Source organism: Typopeltis vanoorti, chromosome 14 (genome assembly GCF_054136105.1).
Source record: "Typopeltis vanoorti isolate ZY-2024b chromosome 14, IOZ_Tvanoo_1.0, whole genome shotgun sequence".
NCBI lineage: Eukaryota > Metazoa > Arthropoda > Arachnida > Uropygi > Thelyphonidae > Typopeltis > Typopeltis vanoorti.
In genome coordinates, this window is record NC_143562.1 from 66,382,197 (window position 1) to 66,408,061 (window position 25,865).

At 35.9% G+C, this 25,865-nt stretch overlaps 1 protein-coding gene across 1 annotated transcript in view; it reads left to right on the forward strand.

Moving 5' to 3' along the window:
• The window catches only part of gcl (germ cell-less), a 171,792-nt gene that overhangs the window by 77,344 nt on the left and 68,583 nt on the right, over positions 1-25,865 (forward strand). Inside the window, exon 7 of the mRNA XM_090403868.1 lies at positions 20,534-20,618. Coding sequence (XP_090259994.1) covers positions 20,534-20,618 — 85 coding nt within the window. The remainder of the gene's footprint in view (positions 1-20,533; positions 20,619-25,865) is intronic.

Genomic DNA, 25,865 nt, shown 5'->3' on the forward strand with positions numbered 1-25,865 from the left:
AATGTGGGCAAATATGAGAATGGGGAACTGGACAATGAGACTTATTTGTGCCGAGGCTTTAGTTGGTCCTTGTTGGGGATCTAAATAGCAGAATAGGAAATGATTGTGAGACATACAAAAATATTTTGGGAAAATTTGGAGAAAAGAGCAAAGCGAATAATAATGGCAAATATCTGTTGGATTTCTGCTCAGGACATGGACTGGTTATTACTAACACCATGTTCCAACATAAAACTGTGCACAAATTCACATGGAGAGAAGAGGCAAGGAATAAGAAAAGTCTCATTGACTGTGTTATTGTTGATAGTGATGTTTTCTCCCTGGTGCAGGACACCAGAGTGTACAGAGGATTTGAAATTGGAAGTGATCACTATTTAGTCTTGAGCAGGATAAAATTGAATTTCATATTGAAAAGAATAACATGTAAGAAAGTTTTAAAGCGAATAAAAGTTGAACAGCTCTCAGATGTTAACTGTAGACTAAAATACACAAAGATTATTGAAGGATAAATGAAAGAGTTTGAGAACAGGAACCAAACCTTGTAGATTCAGTGGCGAACTCTGAAGAAAACATTGATTGATTCAGCCAGAGAGGCATGTGGTGAGGTTATCTGCAAGGATAAAAAAATCAGAACTCCCTGGTGCACACAGGAAGTTAAAGAGGCAGTGAAGGAAAAGAAGAAAGCATATCAAAAGTTCTTGTCAAATGAGTCAGCTTGTGTTCTCAAAGAATACAGAGACGAATGTAAGAAAGCTAAACAGTGTGTAAAACTAGCTAAACAAAAGTCATGGGAGAAATTTGGCAAGAACATAGAAAATAAATATCAAGAAGGTGGTAAGATATTCTGGAGGTTGTTGAAGATGCTTAGAAATGGAGGAAAGAGTGCTGTAAAAGGAGTTAGAGATGATAAAGGTGACATGAAAACAGGAGAAAAAGATATCCATGAAGTATAGAGTAATTACTTTGAAAAATTGCTAAATGAAACAAGCAGTGATAGCACAGTGGTAAAAAACACTCAACAGGCATACAGTCAGGAATACATATCCATACTTGAAGTAGAAAAAGCCATCAAAGGCTTGAAATGTGGAAAGGCAGCAGGAGTAGATGATATTCGACCAGAAATGCTGAAGTATGGTGGTATAAAAGTCTTACAGTGGCTGCACTGCATAGTTCAGAAAGCCTGGACAGAGAGACGAATTCCCGATGATTGGAGTAGAGCTCTAATAGTACCCATATATAAAAAGGGAAATAAAACTGAATGTGAGAATTACAGAGGTATTTCCCTACTGAGTGTTCCTGGCAAGATCTGTGCAAGTATACATGAGAAACGGTTCAGAAGGATTGTTGAAGAGAAGCTTGGTGAAGAACAAGCTGGATTCAGGCCAAATAGGGGCAGTCAGGATCAGATCTTCACTTTACGTCAAATAGTGGAGAAATCATGGGAATATAACAAAGATCTGTATTGAAGTTTTGTCGATCTGGAAAAGGCATATGACAAGGTGCCAAGAGAGAAGCTATTCAATACACTACAGCTATATGGTGTCAATGGGGCATTATATCAAGCAATATACTTAGTCTTTATTTTAGTTGTAAGTCAGCAGTTAGAATTGAAGGAAGTGCAGGAAGATGGTTTAATGTTAAATCTGATGTGAGACAAGGATGTACATTATCCCCTCTGTTATTCATTATCTATATGGATCACATTATGAAGGAAAGTGGTATTAAACCTGATATCAAAATTGGAGATGTTAATGTCAGCTCTTTGCTTTATGCAGACGATGTTATACTTCTAAATAAATCCACTATAAGTCTGCAAGATTCTCTGACTAAATTGAATAGCTGTTGTAATAGATATGGTATGAAGGTCAGCAATATAAAGACAAAGACAATGAAAATAGGCAGAATCATTGAAAATGTCAACTGTGTTGTGAATGGAGAACCTGTTGAACAAGTGAACATTTCAGCTACTTAGGCACGGTTTTTACTGAAGATGGTAAATTAAATATAGAAATAGACAACAGAATAAGCAAAGCTGGTATGGTAGGAAATCAACTGAATAAATTCATGTGGAATAAGAGAGAAATTAGTCAGAACATTAAATTAGCTGTATACAAGACAGTGTTCAAACCAGTTTTAACTTATGGATCTGAGAACTGGGTCAGAAGTAAAACACTTGACCAAAGACTAAAGACCGCAGATATGAGAGTCCTGAGAAAGATTATAGGCATGAACAGATGGCATCAATGGCAATATCATATTAAAAACGAGGATATTAAGAAAGAACTTGACATTATTAACATCCAGGAATGCATTAGCAGAGCTAATCTCAGGTGGTATGATCACTTAAACAGAACGGGCGAGGAAAGATTAGCAAAACAAGTGTTCTCTGCCAGGTTGGCAGGAAAACGACCCAGAGGAAGACCGAGATATAGGTGGATTGATATGGTACAAAGTGCCTTAGATGATAGAAATATAAGATCTGATAATGTTGGAGTCTTGATAAGTAACAGACTGATTTGGAGGAAAATTGTAGATAGGAAGTTAGTAATGATGTAATTTTTTTCATGTAGTACTGTCATATCCTGTACACCCCTTGAGGGTACATGGCAGGAATTTGATGATGATGATCCAACATGAAAATGTGCACAAATTCACAGGAGAGAAGATGCAAGTAATAAGAAAAGTCTCATTGACCATGTTATCATTGATAGTGATATTTTCTCACTGGTGCAGGACATTTACCATTTTCAGAGTGTACAATGGATTTAAAATTGAAAGTGATCACTATTTAGTCTTGAGCAGGATAAAATTGAATTTCATATTGAAAAGAAGTACATGTATGAAAGTTTTAAAGTGATTTCAGTTGAGCAGCTCTCAACTCAAATATTTTAGTCTACAGTTCACATAACTGTAGACTAAAATACACAAACATTATTCAAGAAAAATGAAAGAGTTTGAGAAAAGGAACCAAAAACCTTTGAGATTCAGTGGCAAGCCCTGAAGAAAACATTGATTGATTCTGCCAGAGAGGTATGTGATGCAGTTGTGTGCAAGATTAGAAAAATCAGAACAACATGGCGGACACGGAAAAAGTTAGAGAGGCAGTGAGGGTAAAAGTGAAGTAAAGCATATCAAAAGTTCCTGGTGAATAAGTCACCCTGTGCTCTTAGAGAATACAGAGACAAATGTAAGCTAGCTAAACAAAAGTCATGTGGACTTTGGTAACAACATAGAAAATAAATATCAGGAAGGTACAAAATATTCTGGAGGTTGTCGTAAAAGCTCAGAAATGGAAGAAAGAGTGCTGTAAAAGGTATTAGAGATGATAAAGGTGACATGAAATCTGGAGAAAAAGATATCCTTGATGTATGGAGTAATTATGGAAAAATTGCTCAATGAAACAAGCAGTGACAGCACAGTGGTAAAAAACATTCAACAGGCATACAATCAGGAATACATATCCAAACTTGAAATAGAAAAAGCCATCAAAAGTCTGAAATGTGGAAAGGCAACTGGAGTAGATGATATTCAACCAGAAAAGCTCAAGTATGGAGGTATAAAAGTTTTGCAGTGGTGCACTACATAGTTCAGAAGATCTGGACAGAGGGATGAATTCCAGATGATTAGAGTAGAGTTCTTATAGTACCCAAGAAGATTGTGTAGATTGAGAAGGATTGTGGAATGGAAGCTTGATGAAAAACAAGCTGTATTCAGGGCAAATAGAGGTTGTCAGGATAAGATTTTCACTTTACAACAAATGAGATGAAGATTGAGATGAGATCACAAATTGTTGAGAAATCATGGGAATATAACAAAGATCTGTGTTTAAATTTCATAGATCTGGAAAAAGCAAATGACAAGGTGCCAAGAGAAAAGCTATTCAAAATGCTACAGTTGTATGGTGTCAGTGGGGCATTATATCAAGCAATAGTTAGTCTTTATTTGAGTTAAAAGTCAGCAGTTAAAATTGAAGGAAGTACAGGAAGATGGATTGATGTTAAATCAGGTATGTGAGACAAGGATGTATGTTATACCCTCTGTTATTCGGTATCTACATGGATCACATTATGAAGAAAGTGGTATTAAAAGTGATATCAAAATTGGAAATGTTAATCTCAGCTCTTTACTTTATGCAGATGATGTTATACTTTTAAATAAATTTGGTACAAGTCTGCAAGATTCCCTGACTGAATTGAATAACTGTTGTAATAGATTTGGTATGAAGGTCAGCAATAACGAGACAATGAAAATAGGCAGAAGCATTGAAAATATATAGCATGGTGAATGGAGAACCTATAGAACAAGTAAAACATTTCAGCTACTTAGGCACAATTTTTAGCGAATATGGTAATTAAATATGGAAAGAGACAACAGAATCAACAAAGCCAGTATGGTAGGAAGTCAGCTGAATAAATTTATATGGAATAAGAGAGAAATTAGTCAAAACAGTAAATTAGCTGTATATAACATAGTTTTCAAACCAATTTAACTAATGGATCTGAGAGCTGGGTAAGAAATAAAACACTTGACCGATGACTAGAGACCACAGGTATGAGAGTTCGGTGAAAGATTATGGACATGAACAGATAGCATCACTGGAATATCATATTAAATGCGAGGATGTTAGGAAATAACTTGATATAGTTAGCATCCAGGAATGTGTTAGCAGAGCTAATCTCAGGTGGTTTGGTTACATAAACAGAATGGGAGAGGAAAGATTAGCAAAAGAAGTGTTCTCTTCCAGGATGGCAGGAAAAAGACCCAGAGGAAGACCAAGATGTTGGTGGATTGAAAAGCAAAAAGTGCCTTAGAAGACAGAAATACGAGATCTGATAACATTGGAGTCTTGACAAGTACTGTACGACCACAGATCCAAGACCCTCAGCTGGCAATGTACCAAGACAAGTCAATTTATGTTGAAGTGGAGAAAGGAATAAGGCGATGTACAAATTTGTTACAAACATGCAAAATCACGTGCATGAACATAAAATTTTCCAACTGTTATACAACAAAATAGTTACCACTTTAAAAGCTTCAATGTTCATAAAAGAAAAGTTAATTTTCCGATGTGTAATAATAAACAACTCATCCCACAAGATGGATTGATTAACCTATTATCGGAATGGATTCTCCTTCTTTTGACATGCACAAAAGTGTCGAAGGATCTTACATCTGTGGGTGTACAGTAACAGATTGATTTTGGGAAAATTGTAGATAGGAAGTTAGTAATGATGTGAGTTTTTCGTGTAGTATTATCATATTCTGTACACCCTTTGAAGGTACATGTCAAGAATTTGATGATGATGAGCCAGGTCCTGAAACATTTCTTCTGCATCAATCCGATAAAATCCTTTAAGTAACTTTTCCTCTTATCAGCCAACTTCTGCTCCACACAGCCTCAATTTATCCTCATAGGGAACATTGTCTACCATGACCACCCCTAAATCTCTAGCTCATCTATTTCCTGGAGTACAGTTCCATCAGTTAAAATTACAAGCTAGGTATCAGTGTGGTACCCAGCTTGTAATCTGTTTATCCCAAAATATGTAACTTTACATTTCTCCACATTAAATTGACAGCCATTTTCTTTTGCTCATACTGACACCCTGTTTAAATCATCCTGCAAGCTTCATCACCTTGACTATATATTACTCAACCTAATTTCACGTTGGCAGCAAATAATTGAATATTTCCTTTTAGGTTATTTCCTATATCATTTATGTACAAATTAAACAGCAAAGGTCCCAGCACCGAACTTGTAGCACACCACTAGTCACCTGTTTTTGCTTCCATTCTGCCCCTCCATATACCACTTTTTGATATCTGTCCAACAGTCACCCTCTTAACCACTTTACCAATGTCATATCCATTCTCATTTGTTCTAATTTGTGTAACAGAGTTCCATGTGGTATTCTGTCAATTACATTTGCAAAATCCAGCAGAAACATCATGTCGCCATTTCATTTATTGAACTCAGCTGTTACTCTATTATAAAAAGTTAGTAAATTATTAAGGCATGACCTACCCTTCACAGAGCCATGTTGTCCTTCATACAGTATTATTTTTTATCTACCCATTCTTGAATTATCTTTTTGACCAACTTTTAACACCATGCCTGAAATGTCGATTGGTATTGGTCTATAATTTGCTACTGCAGTCTTAGAACTTCTCTTATGCAAGTGAATTATTTTGCAATATTTTTACTCCCTTGGAATTCTCCTAGAGCTGAGACTTAAATTAAAGTCTCTAGTCAGAGCTTTGCTGAGCTGATATACCATCTTATTCCACAACTGTATTTACACTGAGATTGTGCAATATCCTAATAACCTCCAATTCATCCAGCTCTGTTTCCACATTAGTATCTCTCACATATGTTAAAGCAGTAACCTCACTTGGATGATATACCCTTGCAAAGTATATCACTCAATAACTCAATTATTTTACCTGCTTCTGTCACCTTGTGACTGTCATCACTGATTATCTTCCATAGTCATTCTTCCTCCTACTTGCCACATAATGAAAGAACTCTCTGGGATTTCCTTTGGCCTGCTTGGCTAGATTCTTCTCATAATCTGATTTTGCCTTGCTTGCCATGCTGATCACCTTTCTTGCCTAAGCCTTGTACTGTTCATGAGTTTTCTGTCATCTTTCTCCTTATATACCCTTCACAGCATTTTCTTCTTCTGCAGCTCATATCTATCTAACTCCTGTGTGATTAACCCTCTTTACCTTAGGTCTACAATATAATATTCTTTCCTCTAGATGACCCTTAGTAGTGCATGGAACTCCCATGCACTGCTAACATCCTTATCCTACAGTGTTTTATGCCATGGCACGGATTTAGCTTCCTCCTAAGTTTGCCATAATCGCCTGCTTTGTAGTTCCATACCCCTTCTTTACAGAATATTCATCATGTTTTACAATCTCCCAACTCAAGACTTCATGATCACTTTATCCAATCAGAGGCAATGTGGCAACCTTGGTTATGGACAGCTCTTATGATCCTCTGACCAGGTCCAATACTCTCACATCCCCCTAGTCTCCTCCACCACATGCTGTCTCAAATAATTATCCTATCCCCCCCCCATCCTATCTTCCCTGAAAATACTAAACCCTTCACATTCTGTCCCTGTAATTACATCATCTGCTATTAGCCAAATCTCACTAATGCCTATAACGTTTGGTGAGGTTGCACTAACCAATGCCAATTTCTGATACTAATTTTCCCAGAGGAAAATGGAAAGATTATTACTCAGTATTACAATTTTAGATGGAAAGCGCAGTACTTGGATCTGAACTCAGTGAGAGAATTATAACAGCATTAAAAAGATCAAATAGCAATGGGCAGGTCATAATGAAAAAGTAACACTCAAAAATGGACAAAGTTGATATCAGGATGGTATCCTACAGATGGAAAAAGAGCTAGAGGAAGAGACAGTGGGAGGATGAGATTAAAGAGATGGCTGGATCTCAGTGGCATAGAAAGGCTCATGATAGGAATGAATGGGGGACTTTGGGGGAGGCCTTCATCTAGCAGTGGGCAGAAAATGGCTGCTGATGATGATGATGACTTTCAAAAAAGTAGAACGGAAACTGGACGACACAATAATGAAAATGAGCAAGCTACACATACATGATATAGAGCAGGGTTTCTCAAACTGTGTTCCAGGGAAGGTGAATAGGTGTTCTGCGAGAAGTTCTGGAATTTGTCATTTTAGTTTTCTAAACATTTTTCATGAATAAATATTTTATAGTAGAAATATTCTGATGAGAATAATATTAGTGAATATGTCGAAAAGTTCAGACCCAGAATGGCAAATAACATCTATGTGTCGTTTATTTTCACACATCGAAACCTTTCAACATTTGGGAAAGGGAATACCGCTGCTTATGACAGGTCATAAAAATTGCCTGCAAGCAGATTATAACAATTCATGGCATATCCTCAGTTCTCAAAACTGAAGGAAATGGCATCTGGGTAGCAAATGTTAGTGACCAAGCGGCATATTTTTAAACATGGAAATATTAATGAATTATCGTTAATTTTCACACATCAAAATCTTTCAACAATCAGGAAAGAGAATAGTGGGGTTTATGACTGATCATAAAAATTGCCTGCAAGCCGATTACAACAATAGCAAATATCTATTAATTAATACTGAATACTTCCTTCGCAAGTTCATATTGCAGTGTTTAAGTGCTTGTTCTGAAACCAGAGTGCCGTGATTTTTTTAAAAGTAATAGGAATACTGATTGAAATCTCTTATTGAAGGTGTTTGAGACGGAACAGATAGTGAGTCATTCATCTCAAGCACACAGGAGAAAAAGTCTGCATTCACTCGTAAGTAGTTATAACAATATAATAATATTATAAATATATTTGGTGATCAGAATGGGATATGTCGATGAAAATCAGCACAAATTAATTTAATCATGGTTAATTGAAGTTTAATTATTAATTAGTTATCAATTATTAATTAATAATAAAAATCAGCTAAATTACCAATTAATTATTAATTAATACATTACAAAATAACTAAGGTGTTCTCTGAAAGTTTCAGGATTTGTGAAGTGTTCCGTTGTAGAAGAAGTTTGAGAAACCCTGATATAGGGGTGCTTAAGGGTCAAAGCTGTATAACTGAGAGGAGACCTCCACATAGCCTTTAAAGGAATGCGGAGAACCGACCAGGGCTTCTGACCTAATGTCCAATCCTCACCTTCTCGTGGTGCACCCTGTTGGGTATCTTCCTGAATACTGAACGAAACGAGGATGGGCTGGCAATTTGAGATTTAGCCGACCAAATTGTATTCCTATTGGTTAAACCAAACTACAAAATGATGGTACAACATGACAAAATTTCATGCCGGCTGGGGTGTCGCCCGGTTAAACAAGGCCCCCGTTGTTTTCGCCAGGGAACCAGGGCGAACAGCGAAAAGTCAGCTACTGGAACAAATCTGAAAACACACCCCAAATCAACATCACCAGATTAAAGATCGGTACTATCAACATAAGAAGCCTGAATGGCAAAGAAATGGAGTTAGCGGAGGAATGAGATGAGTACCAGATCGACATAATAGGGGTGACTGAAACAAAAAAGACAAAAACTGGTGAGATCTTTCTGAGCAATAAATACAAAATGTTATATTCAAGCAATGACAATCAAGGAAAAGGAGTAGCCATAGTATTCAACACAAAATACGAGGCTCATCTTCTTGAATGGCAGCCAGTCTCAAGTAGAGTAATGTGGGCAAATATCAGAATGGGGAACTGGACAATGAGACTTATTTGTGCCTATGGTCCCACAGAAGGTTCTACCTTCTGTGGGACCATAGGCACAAAGGTAGAAGCGGAGGAATTTTTTTTAGAAATTAGAAATTAGAAATTAGAAATTCCTCCGCTTCTAAGGTAGAAGCGGAGGAATTTTTTGAGGGTCTAGAGAAAGCTACTGACACAATGAAAAAGGAAAAGTTCGTCCTTGTTGGGGATCTAAATAGCAGAGTAGGAAGTGATTGTCAGACATACAAAAATGTTTTGGAAAAATTTGAGAAAAGAGCAAAGCAAATAATAATGGCAAATACTTGTTGGATTTCTGCTCAGGATATGGACTGGTTATTACTAACACCATGTTCCAACATAAAAATGTGCACAAATTCACATGGAGAGAAGAGACAAGGAATAAGAAAAGTCTCATTGACTGTGTTATTGTTGATAGTGATGTTTTCTCCCTGGTGCAGGACACCAGAGTGTACAGAGGATTTGAAATCGGAAGAGATCACTATTTAGTCTTGAGCAGGATAAAATTGAATTTCATATTGAAAAGAATGACATGTAAGAAAGTTTTAAAGCGAATGAAAGTTGAGCAGCACTCAGATGTGAACTGTAGACTAAAATACACAAAGATTATTGAAGGATAAATGAAAGAGTTTGAGAACAGGAACCAAACCTTGGAGATTCAGTGGCAAGCCTTGAAGAAAATCCTGATTGATTCAGCTAGAGAGGCATGTGGTGAAGTTGTCTGCAAGGATAGAAAAATTAGAACTCCATGGACACAGGAAGTTAACGAGACAGTGAAGGAAAAGAAGAAAACATATCAAAAGTTCCTGTCAAATAAGTCAGCTTGTGCTCTTAGAGAATACAGAGACAAATGCAAGAAAGCTTGCATTTGCAAGTGTGTAAAACTAGCTAAACAAAAATCATGAGCGGACTTTGGCAAGAACATAGAAAATAAATATCAAGAAGGTGGCAAAATATTCTGGAGGTTGTTGAAGAAGCTTAGGAATGGAGGAAAGAGTGCTGTAAAAGGAGTTAGAGATGATAAAGGTGACATGAAAATGGGAGAAAAAGATATCATTGAAGTATGGAGTAATTACTTTGAAAATTTGCTAAATGAAACAAGCAGTGACAGCACAGTGATAAAAAACACTGACCAGGCATGCAGTCACGAATACATATCCATACTTGAAGTAGAAAAAGCCATCAAAAGCTTGAAATGCGGAAAGGCAGCAGTAGTAGATGATATTCGACCAGAAATGCGAAGTATGGTGGTATAAAAGTCTTACAGTGGCTGCACTGCATAGTTCAGAATGCCTGGACAGAGGGACGAATTCCAGACAATTGGAGTAGAGCTCTCATAGTACTCATATATAAAAAGGGAAATAAAACTGAATGTGAGAATTACAGAGGGAAATACCTCTGTAATTCTCACATTCAGTGTAAGAATGTGAGAATTCTGGTAAGATCTATGCAAGTATACTTGAGAAGCGGCTGAGAAGAATTGTGGAAGAAAAGCTTGGTGAAGAACAAACTGGATTCAGGTCAAATAGAGGCTGTGAGGATCAGATCTTCACTTTACGTCAAATAGTGGAGAAATCATGGGAATATAACAAAGATCTGTATTTAAGTTTTGTCGATTTGGAAAAGGCATATGACAAGGTGCCAAGAGAGAAGCTGTTCAATACACTATAGTTATATGGTGTCAATGGGGCATTATATCAAGCAATACTTAGTCTTTATTTGAGTTGTAAGTCAGCAGTTAGAATTGAAGGAAGTACAGGAAGATGGTTTAATGTTAAATCTGGTGTGAGACAAGGATGTACATTATCCCCTCTGTTATTCATTATCTATATGGATCACATTATGAAGGAATGTGGTATTAAACCTGATATCAAAATTGGAGATGTTAATGTCAGCTCTTTGCTTTATGCAGACGATGTTATATTTCTAAATAAATCCGCTACAAGTCTGCAAGATTCTCTGACTAAATTGAATAACTGTTGTAATAGATATGGTATGAAGGTCAGCAATAAAAAGACAAAGACAATGAAAATAGGCAGAATCATTGAAAATGTCAACTGTGTTGTGAATGGAGAACCTGTGGAACAAGTAAAACATTTCAGCTACTTAGGCACGATTTTTACTGAAGATGGTAAATTAAATATGGAAATAGACAACAGAATCAACAAAGCTGGTATGGTGGGAAGTCAATTGAATAAATTCATATGGAATAAGAGAGAAATTAGTCAGAATACTAAATTAGCTGTATACATGACAGTGTTCAAACCAGTTTTAACTTATGGATCTGAGAGCTGGGTCAGAAGTAAAACACTTGACCAAAGACTACAGACCGCAGATATGAGAGTCCTGAGAAAGATTAGAGGCGTGAACAGATGGCATCAATGGCAATATCATATTAAAAACGAGAATATTAGGAAAGAACTTGACATTGTCAGCATCCAGGAATGCGTTAGCAGAGCTAATCTCAGCTGGTATGGTCACTTAAACAGAATGGGCGAGGAAAGATTAGCAAAACAAGTGTTCTCAGCCAGGTTGGCAGCAAAACAATCCAGAGGAAGACCAAGATATAGGTGGATTGATACGGTACAAAGTGTCTTAGATGATAGAAATATAAGATCTGATAATGTTGAAGTCATGACAAGTAACGGACGAAGCGGTGTGCCTGGTTTGTGTATTTTTGGCAGGCCATAAATTCTGGGCGCACGGGCATACTGAGGTATTAATTTTTTTGTTGTTTCTTCGGGCCATGTGTGGACAGATTTGATTAATTCAGTTGTTTTCTTTTTGTTACGTTTTGTGGGATTGTAGTTTACCATTTGGTAGGTGTTGTAGTCCGATATTAAATGGTTCATTTTTTCAATGTATGTTGTATGGTCTAAAAGGACAGTGGCATTGCCTTTATCTGCTTTCGTTATTATAATCTCTTGGTTATTTTTTAAGGATTTAAGCCCTAGATTTTCGGTTTTGTTTAAGTTGGAGTTGGTGCTTAGTTTTTTGTTTGAATTTAGTATACATGATGTTTCCATTCGTATTTTATCAGCTAGAATGGTGGGGAGGGATCTTAAACCTCTCTCGATATGTATCATATTAAGAGAGGTTTAAGATTTAAGATTTTGGATCAGGGGATTATATCAATCTTCAAAGTCTGTTACCTCCGTATAACATTTATGGAAATGGTAAGAGTCTTGGACACTTCTGGAAAAACTATTAAGACTATTGGCGGTCATTCGATATATTGAAAAGCATTAACAACATCAAGACAGCTTGGAACGAAGTGTCAGCAAAATGTTTAAAAGGAGCATGGCGAAAACTTCCAACATTTATGCACGACTTCAAAGAATTAGAGCAAGAGGAGAATGTTATTGAAGATGTTACCAAGCTTGCATGAGAGGTGGAATTGGACAATATTACAGCTGAAGATGTGACAGAAGTCTTAGAGAGCCATGATAAGCCGCTTTCCAATGAAGACTTAAAAGAATTAGCCGAACAATTAAGTCAACATCCAAAGGAAAAGAAAGAAAACGAAGAAGGTCCTCTGAGAAATATAAAAAAATGGCTGATTTATAGCGTATCCTTGCAAGCATAGAGACATTGATCGATGAACTCTGCGAAATGGACCACGATTGGAAACAGACTGTGAATGTAAAAAGGAGTGTAAGCCTCTATTCGACCTTACACTGAACTCCTTAAAGAAAGAAAAAGAAAATCTAGGCAGTTAACACTGGATCAGTGGCAGCCAGTGAAATTTTAAGTGGGGGTGCTGCCTATACAAAATAAAAATAAAAAAATATTTTTCTCCTAATCAGTAACCAATTTATTAATAAATAAATCTACAGATTTATTTATTAATAAATTGGTTACTAATTAGGAAAAAAATAATTTTTTTTTATTTTTTATTTTGTATAGGCAGCACCCCCACTTAAAATTTCACCGACCGCCACTGCACTGGATACTTTTTTCAAAAAAAAAATGCAGGTGATCCGAAACCAAGAACTTCAACATAAAAATATGTAATATCTTTTCGAAGTTTCATATTTTTGGTATATAATTTTGTTTGGTTTTTATTTTAACAAATATTTATATATGTATTATCAAAGCTTTAAATATAATAATGTTACATATACTTCATGTGCATATTTTTTACTGCGCAGAACATAACTTTGTACCTCCCATTCAAATCGGGTTTGTTTTACACCGATTCGGTTTATGCTTGTTTTTTAAGAAATGGAAGTGAGGAGTAAACCGAGGGCTGCCTGTATATTGTCTATCTTTATATGATTATTTTTGTATTTTGTCCAAATAATTAATATGGCTATTTCTAGTAGTGAGTTAGCAGCTTTCCTGAAAAATGAAGAATTTATCATCATTTTACTTTTCAAGGATTTAGACCTTAGGCCTAGAGTGGCCTTCTGGCCTTAGAAGTCATCATTGAATCTCTTTAGAGAACATCCTTCTTTTTTTTCCCTAATGCTTTGTAATTTAAAACTTGTTTTTAGTAATCTTTCTGTTTTCATTCTTTCAATGTGTTCCATCATTTATGTTTATATATTTTTATTTTTTCTGTTACTGATTCTAGGTTTAATGCTTTCATAATTTCTTTTGTGATCGAATAGAGTATACTTTGCAGTTTTTCTCATAAACTTCATTTCAACCATTATTAACCTTTCCCTTTTCACTTCCATACAATAGGACTGGTAGGGCTAATGTACTGCATTGTTAAAAGTCTAGTAAAATAAACTAGCCCTTTAGTCTAGTTTATTTTTGAACTAGGTTAAGTTTAAATCTAGAGTTAATTACACCTGTTATTTTTAAATATGTTGCAGTTTTTAGCTTTATATCTTTTTCATTTTCATATGTAATCATATATCCTAGGTAGTTAAATGACTTCACCTATTCTAAAATCTTGTTATCTATTACTATTTTAGTTCTTATTGGATCTTGTCCTTTAAAGGCCATTGTTATTGATTTTTCTGTTGATGTTATCATTCCATAATCTTTGGCTATTTCATTTAAATTTAAAATATCTTTCTGTAAGTTATCTTCAGAATTTGTAATTATTATTTGATCATTGGCAAAAAGGAGAGTGTTTAAGTTCACAGTAGGGGAAAGTTTAGTACCTTGATGGAAATTTTTATTTCATTTTATTATTATTTCATTTAAATAAATATTGAAAAGGGTTGCTGAAAGGAGACATCCCTGTTAGACTCCTTGGTTTATATCTCTTGGATATGCCAGTTCATAATGCAATCTTATCTGAATGAAGAATTTATAGAATGTATAAACTTGTCTCATGCTGTACAGAATTTTTGTGGAGAAAATCTAAAAATGCATAAGCATTCTTTAGCTCTGCTGAAGCTATTTAAAATCTAGGACAGTGATCCGATGAGCAACTGCTCATAATATTGAAGTCTAAATTGCACGGGAAAGGCTAAATTCTTTGCACAAAACTAAGAGAGTTACAGAAACATCTGATTATTATGCTTCATTTAAGAAAGTTTTGTTAAATGAATATTCCAGAAGGTTCAAGTTAGGACCCAGTCTCTGGAAAATTCACCTGTACTCAGACTTATAAGGATACTGTACTATGACAGACTGACTAGGCTTGAAATGAAAATGATGATGATAGTGATAAGTCACGAAAATGATACAGATTTTGTTGATAGAATTATATTTTTTCAATTCATATAATAAATTTAGTTTAATCCTTTATCCAAGTGTGAGCAAACAAAGTTTGCGCCTGAAAGTATCTTCAGGACTGGGGTAAGGTGGTACAACACCAGGGCAACTCGTTGCAAAGGTAGAGCAAGCTACCAACACTCCTGTCTCAGTATCTCCTATAATGCAAAACACATCTCCTTACGGATATGTCTGATGTTATGCATTAAGGGAAGGGCCACTACCCAGACTAGTTTCAACCTTTATTGAGGTCTCTTCAGTGGGAGCCAGGCCCAAGCTGAGATACCAGGCAGAAACATTCGCAGGTCATCTCTACCTATAGGAGTTGCCAAATGGTGTGCCACCCTTTTTTAATAAATTAGTCTGGATTTAGAGAAAGATGTTGAAAGTTTATTTTTCACTTGGTTAGAGTATAATAAATTTAGTTTAATCCTTTATCCAAGTGTGAGCAAACAAAGTTTGTGCCTGAAAGTATCTTCAGGACTGGGGTAAGGTGGTACAACACCAGGGCAACTCGTTGCAAAGGTGGAGCAAGATACCAACATTCCTGTCTCAGTATCTCCTGTAATGCAAAACACATCTCCTTATGGATATGTTAGGCAGGTCATCTCTACCTATATAGGTAGAGATGACCTGCGAATGCTTCTGCCTGGTATCTCAGCTTGGGCCTGGCTCCCACTGAAGAGACCTCAATAAAGGTCGAAACTAGTCTGGGTAGTGGCCCTTCCCTTAATGCATAACATCAGACATATCCGTAAGGAGATGTGTTTTGCATTACAGGAGATACTGAGACAGGAGTGTTGGTAGCTTGCTCCACCTTTGCAACGAGTTGCCCTGGTGTTGTACCACCTTACCCCAGTTCTGAAGATACTTTCAGGTGCAAACTTTGTTTGCTCACACTTGGATAAAGGATTAAACTAAATTTATTATACTCTAACCAAGGGAAAAATAAACTTTCAACATTTTTCAATTCAGGAATGGATTCAAAACTGAATTTAGAAAATCAGTATATATGGTATAGTAAAGTTGCTATAATAAATCTCATAAGAATTGATATAATTGTGGTGGTAGTAGTAATACTGATAAATTATCTCTTAATGTTATTCAGGATTCTGTTTTCACAAAATCTGTTCAAACAGATTTTTCAAAAGAAAACACTTCTTTTGAAGATGTTTTGTTATTGTAGATATGTTATCTCACCTTCCTGAAGCATTTCTGCTACCTGACCAGAAGGCAGAAACTCGAGCCAGATGCTTTGTTGATAACAGTATTTGTAAGTATGGTTGTCCTGAATCATTCCTGGCTGATAGAGGTCCAAATTTTATCAGAATTGCTTCTATAAGTGTGTAAGGTTTTGAATATCAAGAAAATATTCACAACTGCATACAAACCTCAATGTAATGAGCTTTGTGAGAGAATGAACAAATCATTGAAACAAATTCTCTCAAGCCTGTCTAACTCTATGGCAAAGGATTGGGACTTGCACCTTCCTTCGTATATATACACTCTCTTCAATCAGCTATATACGACATATCAGAAAGAAACCTATGTTTGCATTGTACAGTTTGATCCCCTTTTTCCTTGAGATGTTATGCCTGTTAATCCAAATGTGGGATATCAAAACATTAATGAATTCTTAAGGGATGTGTTATGGAAGTTTAATGCATTTGGTAGTAATAAAACAAACTGAAGCCTCATCTGGAAAAAAAGTAAGTTAGAAAGGAACTATGCCTAGGAGTTGAGGATTTGGTCTTAATACAAGACTATGGAGAAAAAAAAAAAAAAGCATCTTAGGTGTTAAAGCCTTACCATATGAGTTCTAGAGTGAGAGAGATTATCTCCTGTAATTTATATGCTTGTTGACATCTAAAAAATCCCTGATAAATTAATTATTACCCATTCAGATAGAATAAAGAAATATTACTATCAAAAAAGTACTACAATAATACCCTTAGGAAGCTGTTAGAAGGCAAAAGCAACTTAGAGCCAAATAAAAAAAATAAGTACTTTACCTTCCAATTATAAGAAGGTTAAGAAAACTCCAAATCTTTCTTCTAAGAATAAATTCAGATTGAATGGGCCTAATCAGAAAAGGCCTACTAATCAAAATGCTTGGAACTGAGATGTTATCCGAACAATATTTTGATGATTTAAAGAGCTCAGCAGTTGATATCTGAAACTAGAGAACTTAAAAATTCTATCTTTGGTGATAGTGAACTGAGAAATCCAGAGTCTTTCTATGAGCAGGTGAAATCAGTTGATGAAAATGTTGATCATTTAGAAATTGAAAGTATCTCAGTTATCTCTGTATTCTCAAGTCAGAGAGAGGTAGACAATCCTTTAGTAAAGGCCATTTAAGACCAGATGTTAAAAGACAAAAAACAATCGCTTTATTTTTATTTTAATGTTGAAATAGTTTAAGTGTAGAAAATGATTCTGTGTTACTTGATATGTTTTGTTTATGTTATTAGCCTAAAATAATTTTTGTATATATATTTAATTTATTAAAAAAAGTATATAAATAACTTTTTTCTGTAAAAGTTAGGAGAAAATATATACATAGAACCTTTAAACATTAACACAGGACTCTATGTGTGCATGGTCTTCTAAGTAAGGAATACTTTCTAAAAATATTTTAGCATCAGCCACAAATATTACTTTTTTTCACTATTTTTTAGCATTCCCATTTTCTTTGATCTGTAATATTTGTCTGGTTTCTTATAACATCATGCAGTTCTGTTCTTGATATATATTTATCTTCTAAGTACTTCTCTAAAACTTGTTCCAGAGAATAGAAGCAAATGAAATGAAAGAGGTAGAGGAGAATGATGTTTAGTGGGTTTTCAGTTGAACTTGTAATGGTGTTGGACAGCTAATGCTCATGTTTTAATACTCTTAACAGAAAACTGAAGATTGATGGATTCCATTTCTTGAACAGCACCCATGTGAGTATAAAACAAAAACCATAAGGTTTGTAACATTATTTACTTATTCCACAGACTTGGAATGTTGAAGTCAGTAACTCAGAGGGGGAATCATTGATCAGCTTTGGAAGCTGTGTGATGTGATATATTTATGCTATGAAAGGCTTGAAAGATAACAATTCAAGAAGAGAAATCTCATTTTGTCTAGTAATTTGTGTGTTATCAAAGGCAAGAGAAATGGTGAATCAAGATCCTTTGTTGTGAGAAAAAAGCAGGACCATGTTGCAGTAGCATTGAAAGTGGCTGGGTTATTCTTTCCACCATTGAAGAATGGCATGAAGGCCTGTGTTTAAAACCACTGGATTGTAGAAAACCTTGAAGTGTAGGATGATTAGGCACTACAAGAAATAGCATGTGCTGTTGTTAACAAGCTAGCGCACTCCTCCTTATTTGCTGAAGAAGTCAACAGAGAAAAATTAGAAGGCAAAGGCAATATTCCATTGCCTTTGCATAACCTAACCTAATCATCCACCATGATATGCACTTGACCAGAAAAAAATCTGACTATCCAATTACCAGTCTGGTTGGTGGGAGTGCAGATATGCTAAACTACTGCAGACAATCACAGCCATCCCACCATGGAAATGGATGTTTGTGATTGTCTTTAAGTAGGAGATGAATTTCATCACTTAGTATAAGACTGCTACCCTGCTTATTATAGCCACAGAAGAATTTTACTAACTCATGGCATGTCTAATTGTTATAGGTGGTTTAAGAAAAAAAAAGATATACCACATCACAACTCATTTTGTGTTTTCTTTTGTTTATTGTTCATGATGAAGAGTGAATTTATATTACTAATCCATAAACAATAATTTAATAGGAAAGACAAATAATGACATTCACAAAAACAAGAAAGTAGATAACACTTAATATGGAGTAGATTCACTTTTCACAATGTACTTAGTCTTCGACTTGTATTTTTGCAAGATAATTTTATTCTTTAAATAACAGTGTTAAAAAGCATTTTCATTATTTAAAATTTAGCATCTATTAAAATTGAGCATCCACTCAAGTAGTAAAGATGTTGGAATTATCTTTATTCCAATGAAGAATAAGATGAATAGATGTTCTGCAGTATTTAGATTGTGCCAAGTTTTAATTTTTGTGTTTATAATTACTGGTTTATTTTGTTAATGAAATTAAAAATATAAAACATAAAAAATAAATATAAAATATAAACATGTTATATTATTTAAAAAATAATAATTGATTACATATGTCATGGATATATATATATAGATGCATTAATATTGAACTAAATGAATGCATTGAATTGATTAAAAATTTATTTATTGGTAATGATAAGTTTAATCGAAATGCATTCAGGAACATGTTTTTCATGTTTCTTACCACTTTAAGTGTGCAAGATTGACTGTTTTCAAGTAAAGTAGAGTGCCCTCTTGTGATGAATCATTGATTATTGAGGTGTCATTAGGGCCGGCTCAGTTGTCGGTTTTTCGTCCCTCAGACCGAGGCCCAGCACTCAGAGGGGCTCTGCACTTTCAAATTTCTAAGAAAATTTGCTAATAGAATTTTTGATGTTTTTGAGATGTATTGATATGGGAAATATTTTAATTAAATTTATATTGATTCTTTGTCTTTTTATCATTGCTGGTACCAGCAAATACGAGGGGCATTCAGATAGTTCTTGGAAAATGTAAATAAAAAGACAAGGGTAATTTCAAGCTGATATAACACCACTCATAAGTATCATGTAGCGCTGTCACAAATACCTGATAAAACAAGTCTCAACGTGTTTACTTTTGCATCAATTAATTATAAAAATAGCATTCTGTTTACAAATAATAACCACTTTCCGGGAACTTCATTGGTTGGCTGTTGCACAATTACATACAATCGTAGTGCACCTGCGCTCGAGCATCACGGCATAGTGTATGCAATCAGAAAGAACTGCATGTGGCCACAGTATACTGTGGTGTTTGCGTTGTGTGCAGATGAAAGTGTAAAACCAATATGATATATATGTCTAATTATTTTTGATAAAAGCAATGGGAAATAGGCAATAATTAAAAATAATATAATTTTTTTGTTTTCTCTGATTCTTTGTTGCGTATATAACTATAGGTATTTAATGTTTGTGAATTATGTTTAATAAAAATATGATTTTTCGATAATTATATGATTTTTCCGAGGCCCCACAAAACTTCCAGCTTTTTTGCAAATATTTTGGGGCCCCACTAATAACTTTTTCCAACGGCCCCGCAAAATCTCCAGCTGGCCCTGGGCTTCACACAATAATAATAATAACTTTAAAGCATCATAATTATAAATGATGCTGGCTTGTTTTTCTCAATTCATGACTAAAACAAAAATCAGAAGTGTGATGTGTATGCATGGTGTGAAAGAAAGTGTGTAGCATCAATGTTTGTTACCTTGATGCCAAACCTAATTAGATTATGGAAATCTAAAGGGTAAGTAAGTAATGCTCATATAATTCCTCTTTGTTAACATATAATTTAAAACGGCCTTTACAGTGTGGAAGGTGGGTGGAAGAAGCACACTGTCATGAACATAAATCACAGTACTTTTATAAGTTTGTTATTAATTTTTACAGTTGTGAATTGATGGAAAAGCTGATTTCATCTCCAGACCTTACTGTGATTCAGACAGAATTTTCATTGTATATACTTCTTAAATGTGTAAGTATTTATTTATTTTTATTTTAAATTAATTTGTGTGTGTGTTATGATTATTATCATTCTCGTGGAAAGGCTTAGACGTTGGTTATGCATTTTTTACTAAATAATTTAAGGAAATTACAATGTCAACTAGGATATACATTAAAATAAGTTTTAATATGCTTCAATGTTTCGGCAACATCACATTGCCATTTTCAAGAAACTTAAGAACAAGACACGTGCATGCAGGCACAACAAACAGTAAGTGAGGAAGAAGCGGGAAGCTATTTTTCTCCTAAAGTCAGTGCCCCCTAGCGGGCAATGTTGGTATTCTTGGGCGATTGGGCTGAAAGTCTTTTGATATAGGTTTCCCAAATTTGAGGCAGTCTCATGCAGCCAAATTTGTTGAGGTTTGGACTGTTTCTTAGGGCTGAAGCTGATTCCATGTAAAGCCTTTCATATTTGTATTTACTACGGACGATAATACACTGTAGTAAATACAAATATGAAAGGCATTTAATCAGCTTCAGCCCTAAGAAACAATCCAAACCTCAACAAATTTGGCTGCATGAGACTGCCTCAAGTTTGGGAAACCTACATCAGAAGACCTTCAGCCCAATCGCCCAAGAATACCAACATTGCCCGCTAGGGGGCACCATCAGGACTTTAGGAGAAATAATAGCTTCTTGCTTCTTCCTCACTTACTGTTTGTTGTGCCTGTGTGCACGTGTCTTGTTCTTAAGTTTCTTGAAAATGGCAACGTGACGTTGCCGAAATATTGAAGTATATTAAAATTTATTTTAATGTATATCCTAGTTGACGTTGTAGTTTCCTTAAATTATTTAGTAAAATAATAAAAAAAGATTATTATCATTCTTAAGACCTCCAGGGAGTTCGGGACTCATTGATGGAGGCCACACTCTACACGCAAGTTATACTTGTTCTTGAATTCATCTATGCTGTTTACACACATAACATCCACTAGCAATCCATTCCAATCATGCGCCACTCTATGAGAGAAAAATCTAGATCTCAATCCCTTCTTAGCAGTATTCATTCTCAGCTTCCAAGGATGCCCTCTTGTCTTTTCCCCACCCTCCACAAAATAAAAAATTCCAACTGAAATCCTGTAATAACCCTTTTCGAAGTTTGTAAGTCTCAATCATATCACCCCCCCCTCTTTCTCTGCAGACACTATGCTAGTGTCCGCAGTCTACAAATTCTCAATCTGTCTTCTTAATCAGTATTCCATAATCCTGATATTATTTTTAACACTCAGAATCACAACGGAAACCAGGAGACCAGACTTGTGCACTATAGTCCAAGTGAAGTCTTATCAAGGACTTGTAGAGAGGCAAAATGACATCCTTATCTTTACATGTAAATGTTCATTTCAGCATTGCAATTATCTTTTGAGTTGTATTTGAAATATTTGCTACATGGTTGCTGAACTTCAACTTCCTATCTGCTAACACTAAGATCCCTAGCCTGATCAGTTTCTTCTAGCATAATCCCACCAATATAATATGACATTGTATATACAATCACACCTAAGTGCCTGACTTTATATTTACTGACATTGAACTGACATCCATTTTCCCATGCAAACAGTCTCAGCCTTTTCAAATCATTCTGCAAGTACTGCATATTAGTCACATTCCTGATTACCCTATCCGTCTTTGCATCATCAGCAAATAGCTCTATGTTGCTTGTCAACTCCTTCCCAATATGATTACCGATTGAATAACAGTGGACCAAGCACTGATTATTGTGGTACACCACTGGTTATCTGAAATTTTTTAGACTCTCATCCCTCGTCTACTACTTTTTTTTGACATTGGTCAGTCAGTCATCCTCTTATCCATGCTAATATTTTATTATCCAAACCTATATTCTCCAATTTATGCAAAAGTCTTCCATGCTGTATTCTGCCAAAAGCCTTAGCAAAATTAAAAGTATCATGGTGTATCCATTCCCCTTGTCTAGCTCAATGGTAACATTATTCTAGAATGTGAGCAAGTTGCTAAAACACTACCTTCCCTTAGTAAATCCATGCTGTTCATTGCAAAGTAGAGATTCTCTGTCAACCCATTTCTTCATCACCGATACTGATTGTCGATAGTTGGATACATCAGTCTTTGCACCGATGCAATGGGATTACTTACATTCTTTCCTGTTCTGAGACTCAGATTATATAGCTAGGTTAACGGGATAGCCAATTCAGCTGAACACCCTTTTAGCACCCATTGCTGATATCCCATGAATCACTATTGCTGAATTCTTATTCAGTTTGTGCAACAGCTCTAATACATCCACCTCACGCACCTGAGGCTCTTCATCCAGTGAAGAGATAGCAGTGAGCTCAATGTTGCATACACCAGGTTGATGACATATAGAAAAATGGACACTCATTAAATAAATAACCTCTTCTGCATCTGTCACCCTCACACCATCTGCATTCAGTAGAGTTATTCTTTCATATTTATTCTTTCTGTTACTTGCAGCATATCAATAGAATTCTTTGGGGATTATCTTTAGCTTGCAGAGCCAGTTTCTTTTCATAGTCACACAGCTTTCCATAAAACAGTTGCGACTCTTCTGGTTTGCTGCTTATAATTTTTTAACGGACATCGTACTTATGCACACAGTATTCCTTCCACAGCATCCTTTTCTTGCTTAATAAGATTACACATCCATTTCACTCTTACTCTATTTATTCTTTGAATGCTCTAGACACATTCTGATATTGCATCATTTATGTATTTTTTAAATGCTTCCTATGCTCTCTCGATATTCTTTCCATCCAGCAACCAATCCCATTCTACTGAACTCAGTATACTCTTCAGTTGGTCATAATTTCCTGTTTTGTAGTTCAGCATGTAACCTTTCCTGAATGGAACATTCATAAACTTAGCTACTTCCCAAGTGATTACTGCATGAGCACTGTGACCCCCCCCCCCACTATCTACCAATAATTGTCTACACGCTTATGGTTCGCTTGATGGTACAACTGATACCATCAAGCGAACCATAATATTGGTGATGTCCACCTTTGGCTTCAATCACCTTCTGCACCCTTTGAAGGAGGCTTTCCACAAATGTGAGGCAGACATCAGGGGGAATTTGTCTCCATTCCTCCATCAAAGCAGCATTGAGTTCAGCGATCTGCTCCAATTTATACCATACGTGTTTGATGGGGTTGAGGTCAGGACTATGCACAGGACAGTCATTTAACACCCATCTCTTCATACCATTCCATAACAGCTGCAGACATGTGGCATGGGGCATTGTTGTCTTGATATTAACGTGGGCCCGCTTCATAAAAACTCCACAGTGTATGCAGCACCTGATCATCCAGGATATCAAGCACTCGGCTGCCTTCATGGAACTAGGGAAAACAACCAGGGGTCCCACTCCAAACCAGTTGAATGCACCCAACACCATTACTCCTCCACCACTGAACTCTACTGTGGGTAAAACACACTATGGTAAGAAGTGTTCACTAGGCTGCTTCCACACCCACCCTGCCATCAGACTGGAAACAGATGAACCTTGATTCATCACTCCAGAGTACATTTTTCCACTGGGCAGTTGTCCAGTCCACACAGCTCTTTGCAAGACAAGACAAGCCACCTTGTTTGTTGTTGTGATATTTAGCTTGTGTGTCGCAGCTTTTCCGTCAAAACCCAGTAAATGAATTTATGCAAGCCACCCTTGGTATTTTCTGGCACTAATGATGCCAGAATGTCTCTATTTGTTGATCACATCACCAGCCGTTGATTTTTGATGCTCAATTCAGTGTCAGTTGCATGTATGGACACAGGATATCAAGTCCACTCTGAGACCTCTCTCTTGAAGTCACTGAGTTCACATCATGTTACCACTTGTATTCAACTGCTATGATGAAATACTGCTTCCTACTATCTGTACACCGTTTTTTATTTATTTATTTTATTTTTTTAAACCAACGTGGAATGTTCCATGAATTCAAATAACAGGGGTGTCCAGACAATTATTGGTAGTGTATATTTCTTCTTTTTTTACAATAACTATTCCAGTGACTGCCTGGGAGTCTCCACAGTTCAAGTGCTTATTTTAATGGATTTATTATAACTGCAGAATAATTTCAATAAAATATTACTTTATTTATATCTTTCTTCTACAAAGCAAATAGAAATGGGATTGGCTTTAACTTTCCTTCATTGAAGGAAAGTTAAAGGTTATGGGTCACAGTAGTTGCATTGCCAATATTTTTTGATACCATGTTTATATGTTTTTATGAAGGGGTGCTTAAGGGTCAAAGCTGTATAACTGAGAGGAGATCTCCACATAGCCTTTCAAGGAATGCGGAGAACTGACCAGAGCTTCTGACCTAATGTCCAATCCTCACCTTCTCATGGTGCACCCTGTTGGGTATCTACTTTGATACTGAACGAACGAGGATAGGCTGGCAATTTGGGATTTAGCCGACCAAATTGTATTCTTATTGGTTAAACCAAAATAAAAAATGATGGTACAACATGACAAAATTTCATGCCGGCTGGGGCATCGCCCGGTTAAACAAGGCCCCCGTTATTTTCGCCAGGGAACCAGGGCAAACAGCGAAAAGTCAGCTACTGGAACAAATCTGAAAACAAACCCCAACTCTACATCACCAGAGTTAAAGATCGGTACTATCAATGTAAGAAGCCTGAATGGCAAAGAAATGGAGCTAGCTGAGGAATTAGATAAGTACCAGATCGACATAATAGGGGTGACTGAAACAAAAAAGACAAAAACTGGTGAGATCTTACTGAGCAAACTCTACATCACCAGAGTTAAAGATCGGTACTATCAATGTAAGAAGCCTGAATGGCAAAGAAATGGAGCTAGCTGAGGAATTAGATAAGTACCAGATCGACATAATAGGGGTGACTGAAACAAAAAAGACAAAAACTGGTGAGATCTTACTGAGCAATAAATACAAAATGTTATATTCAGGCAATGACAATCAAGGAAAAGAAGGAGTAGCCATAGTATTCAACACAAAATACGAGGCTAATCTTCTTGAATGGCAGTCAGTCTCAAGTAGAGTAATGTGGGCAAATATGAGAATGGGGAACTGGACAATGAGACTTATTTGTGCCTATGGTCTCACAGAAGGTTCTACTAAGGTAGAAGTGGAGGAATTTTTTGAGGCTTTAGAAAAAGCAACTGACACAATGAAAAAGGAAAAGTTGGTCCTTGTTGGGGATCTAAATAGCAGAGTAAGAAATGATTGTGAGACAT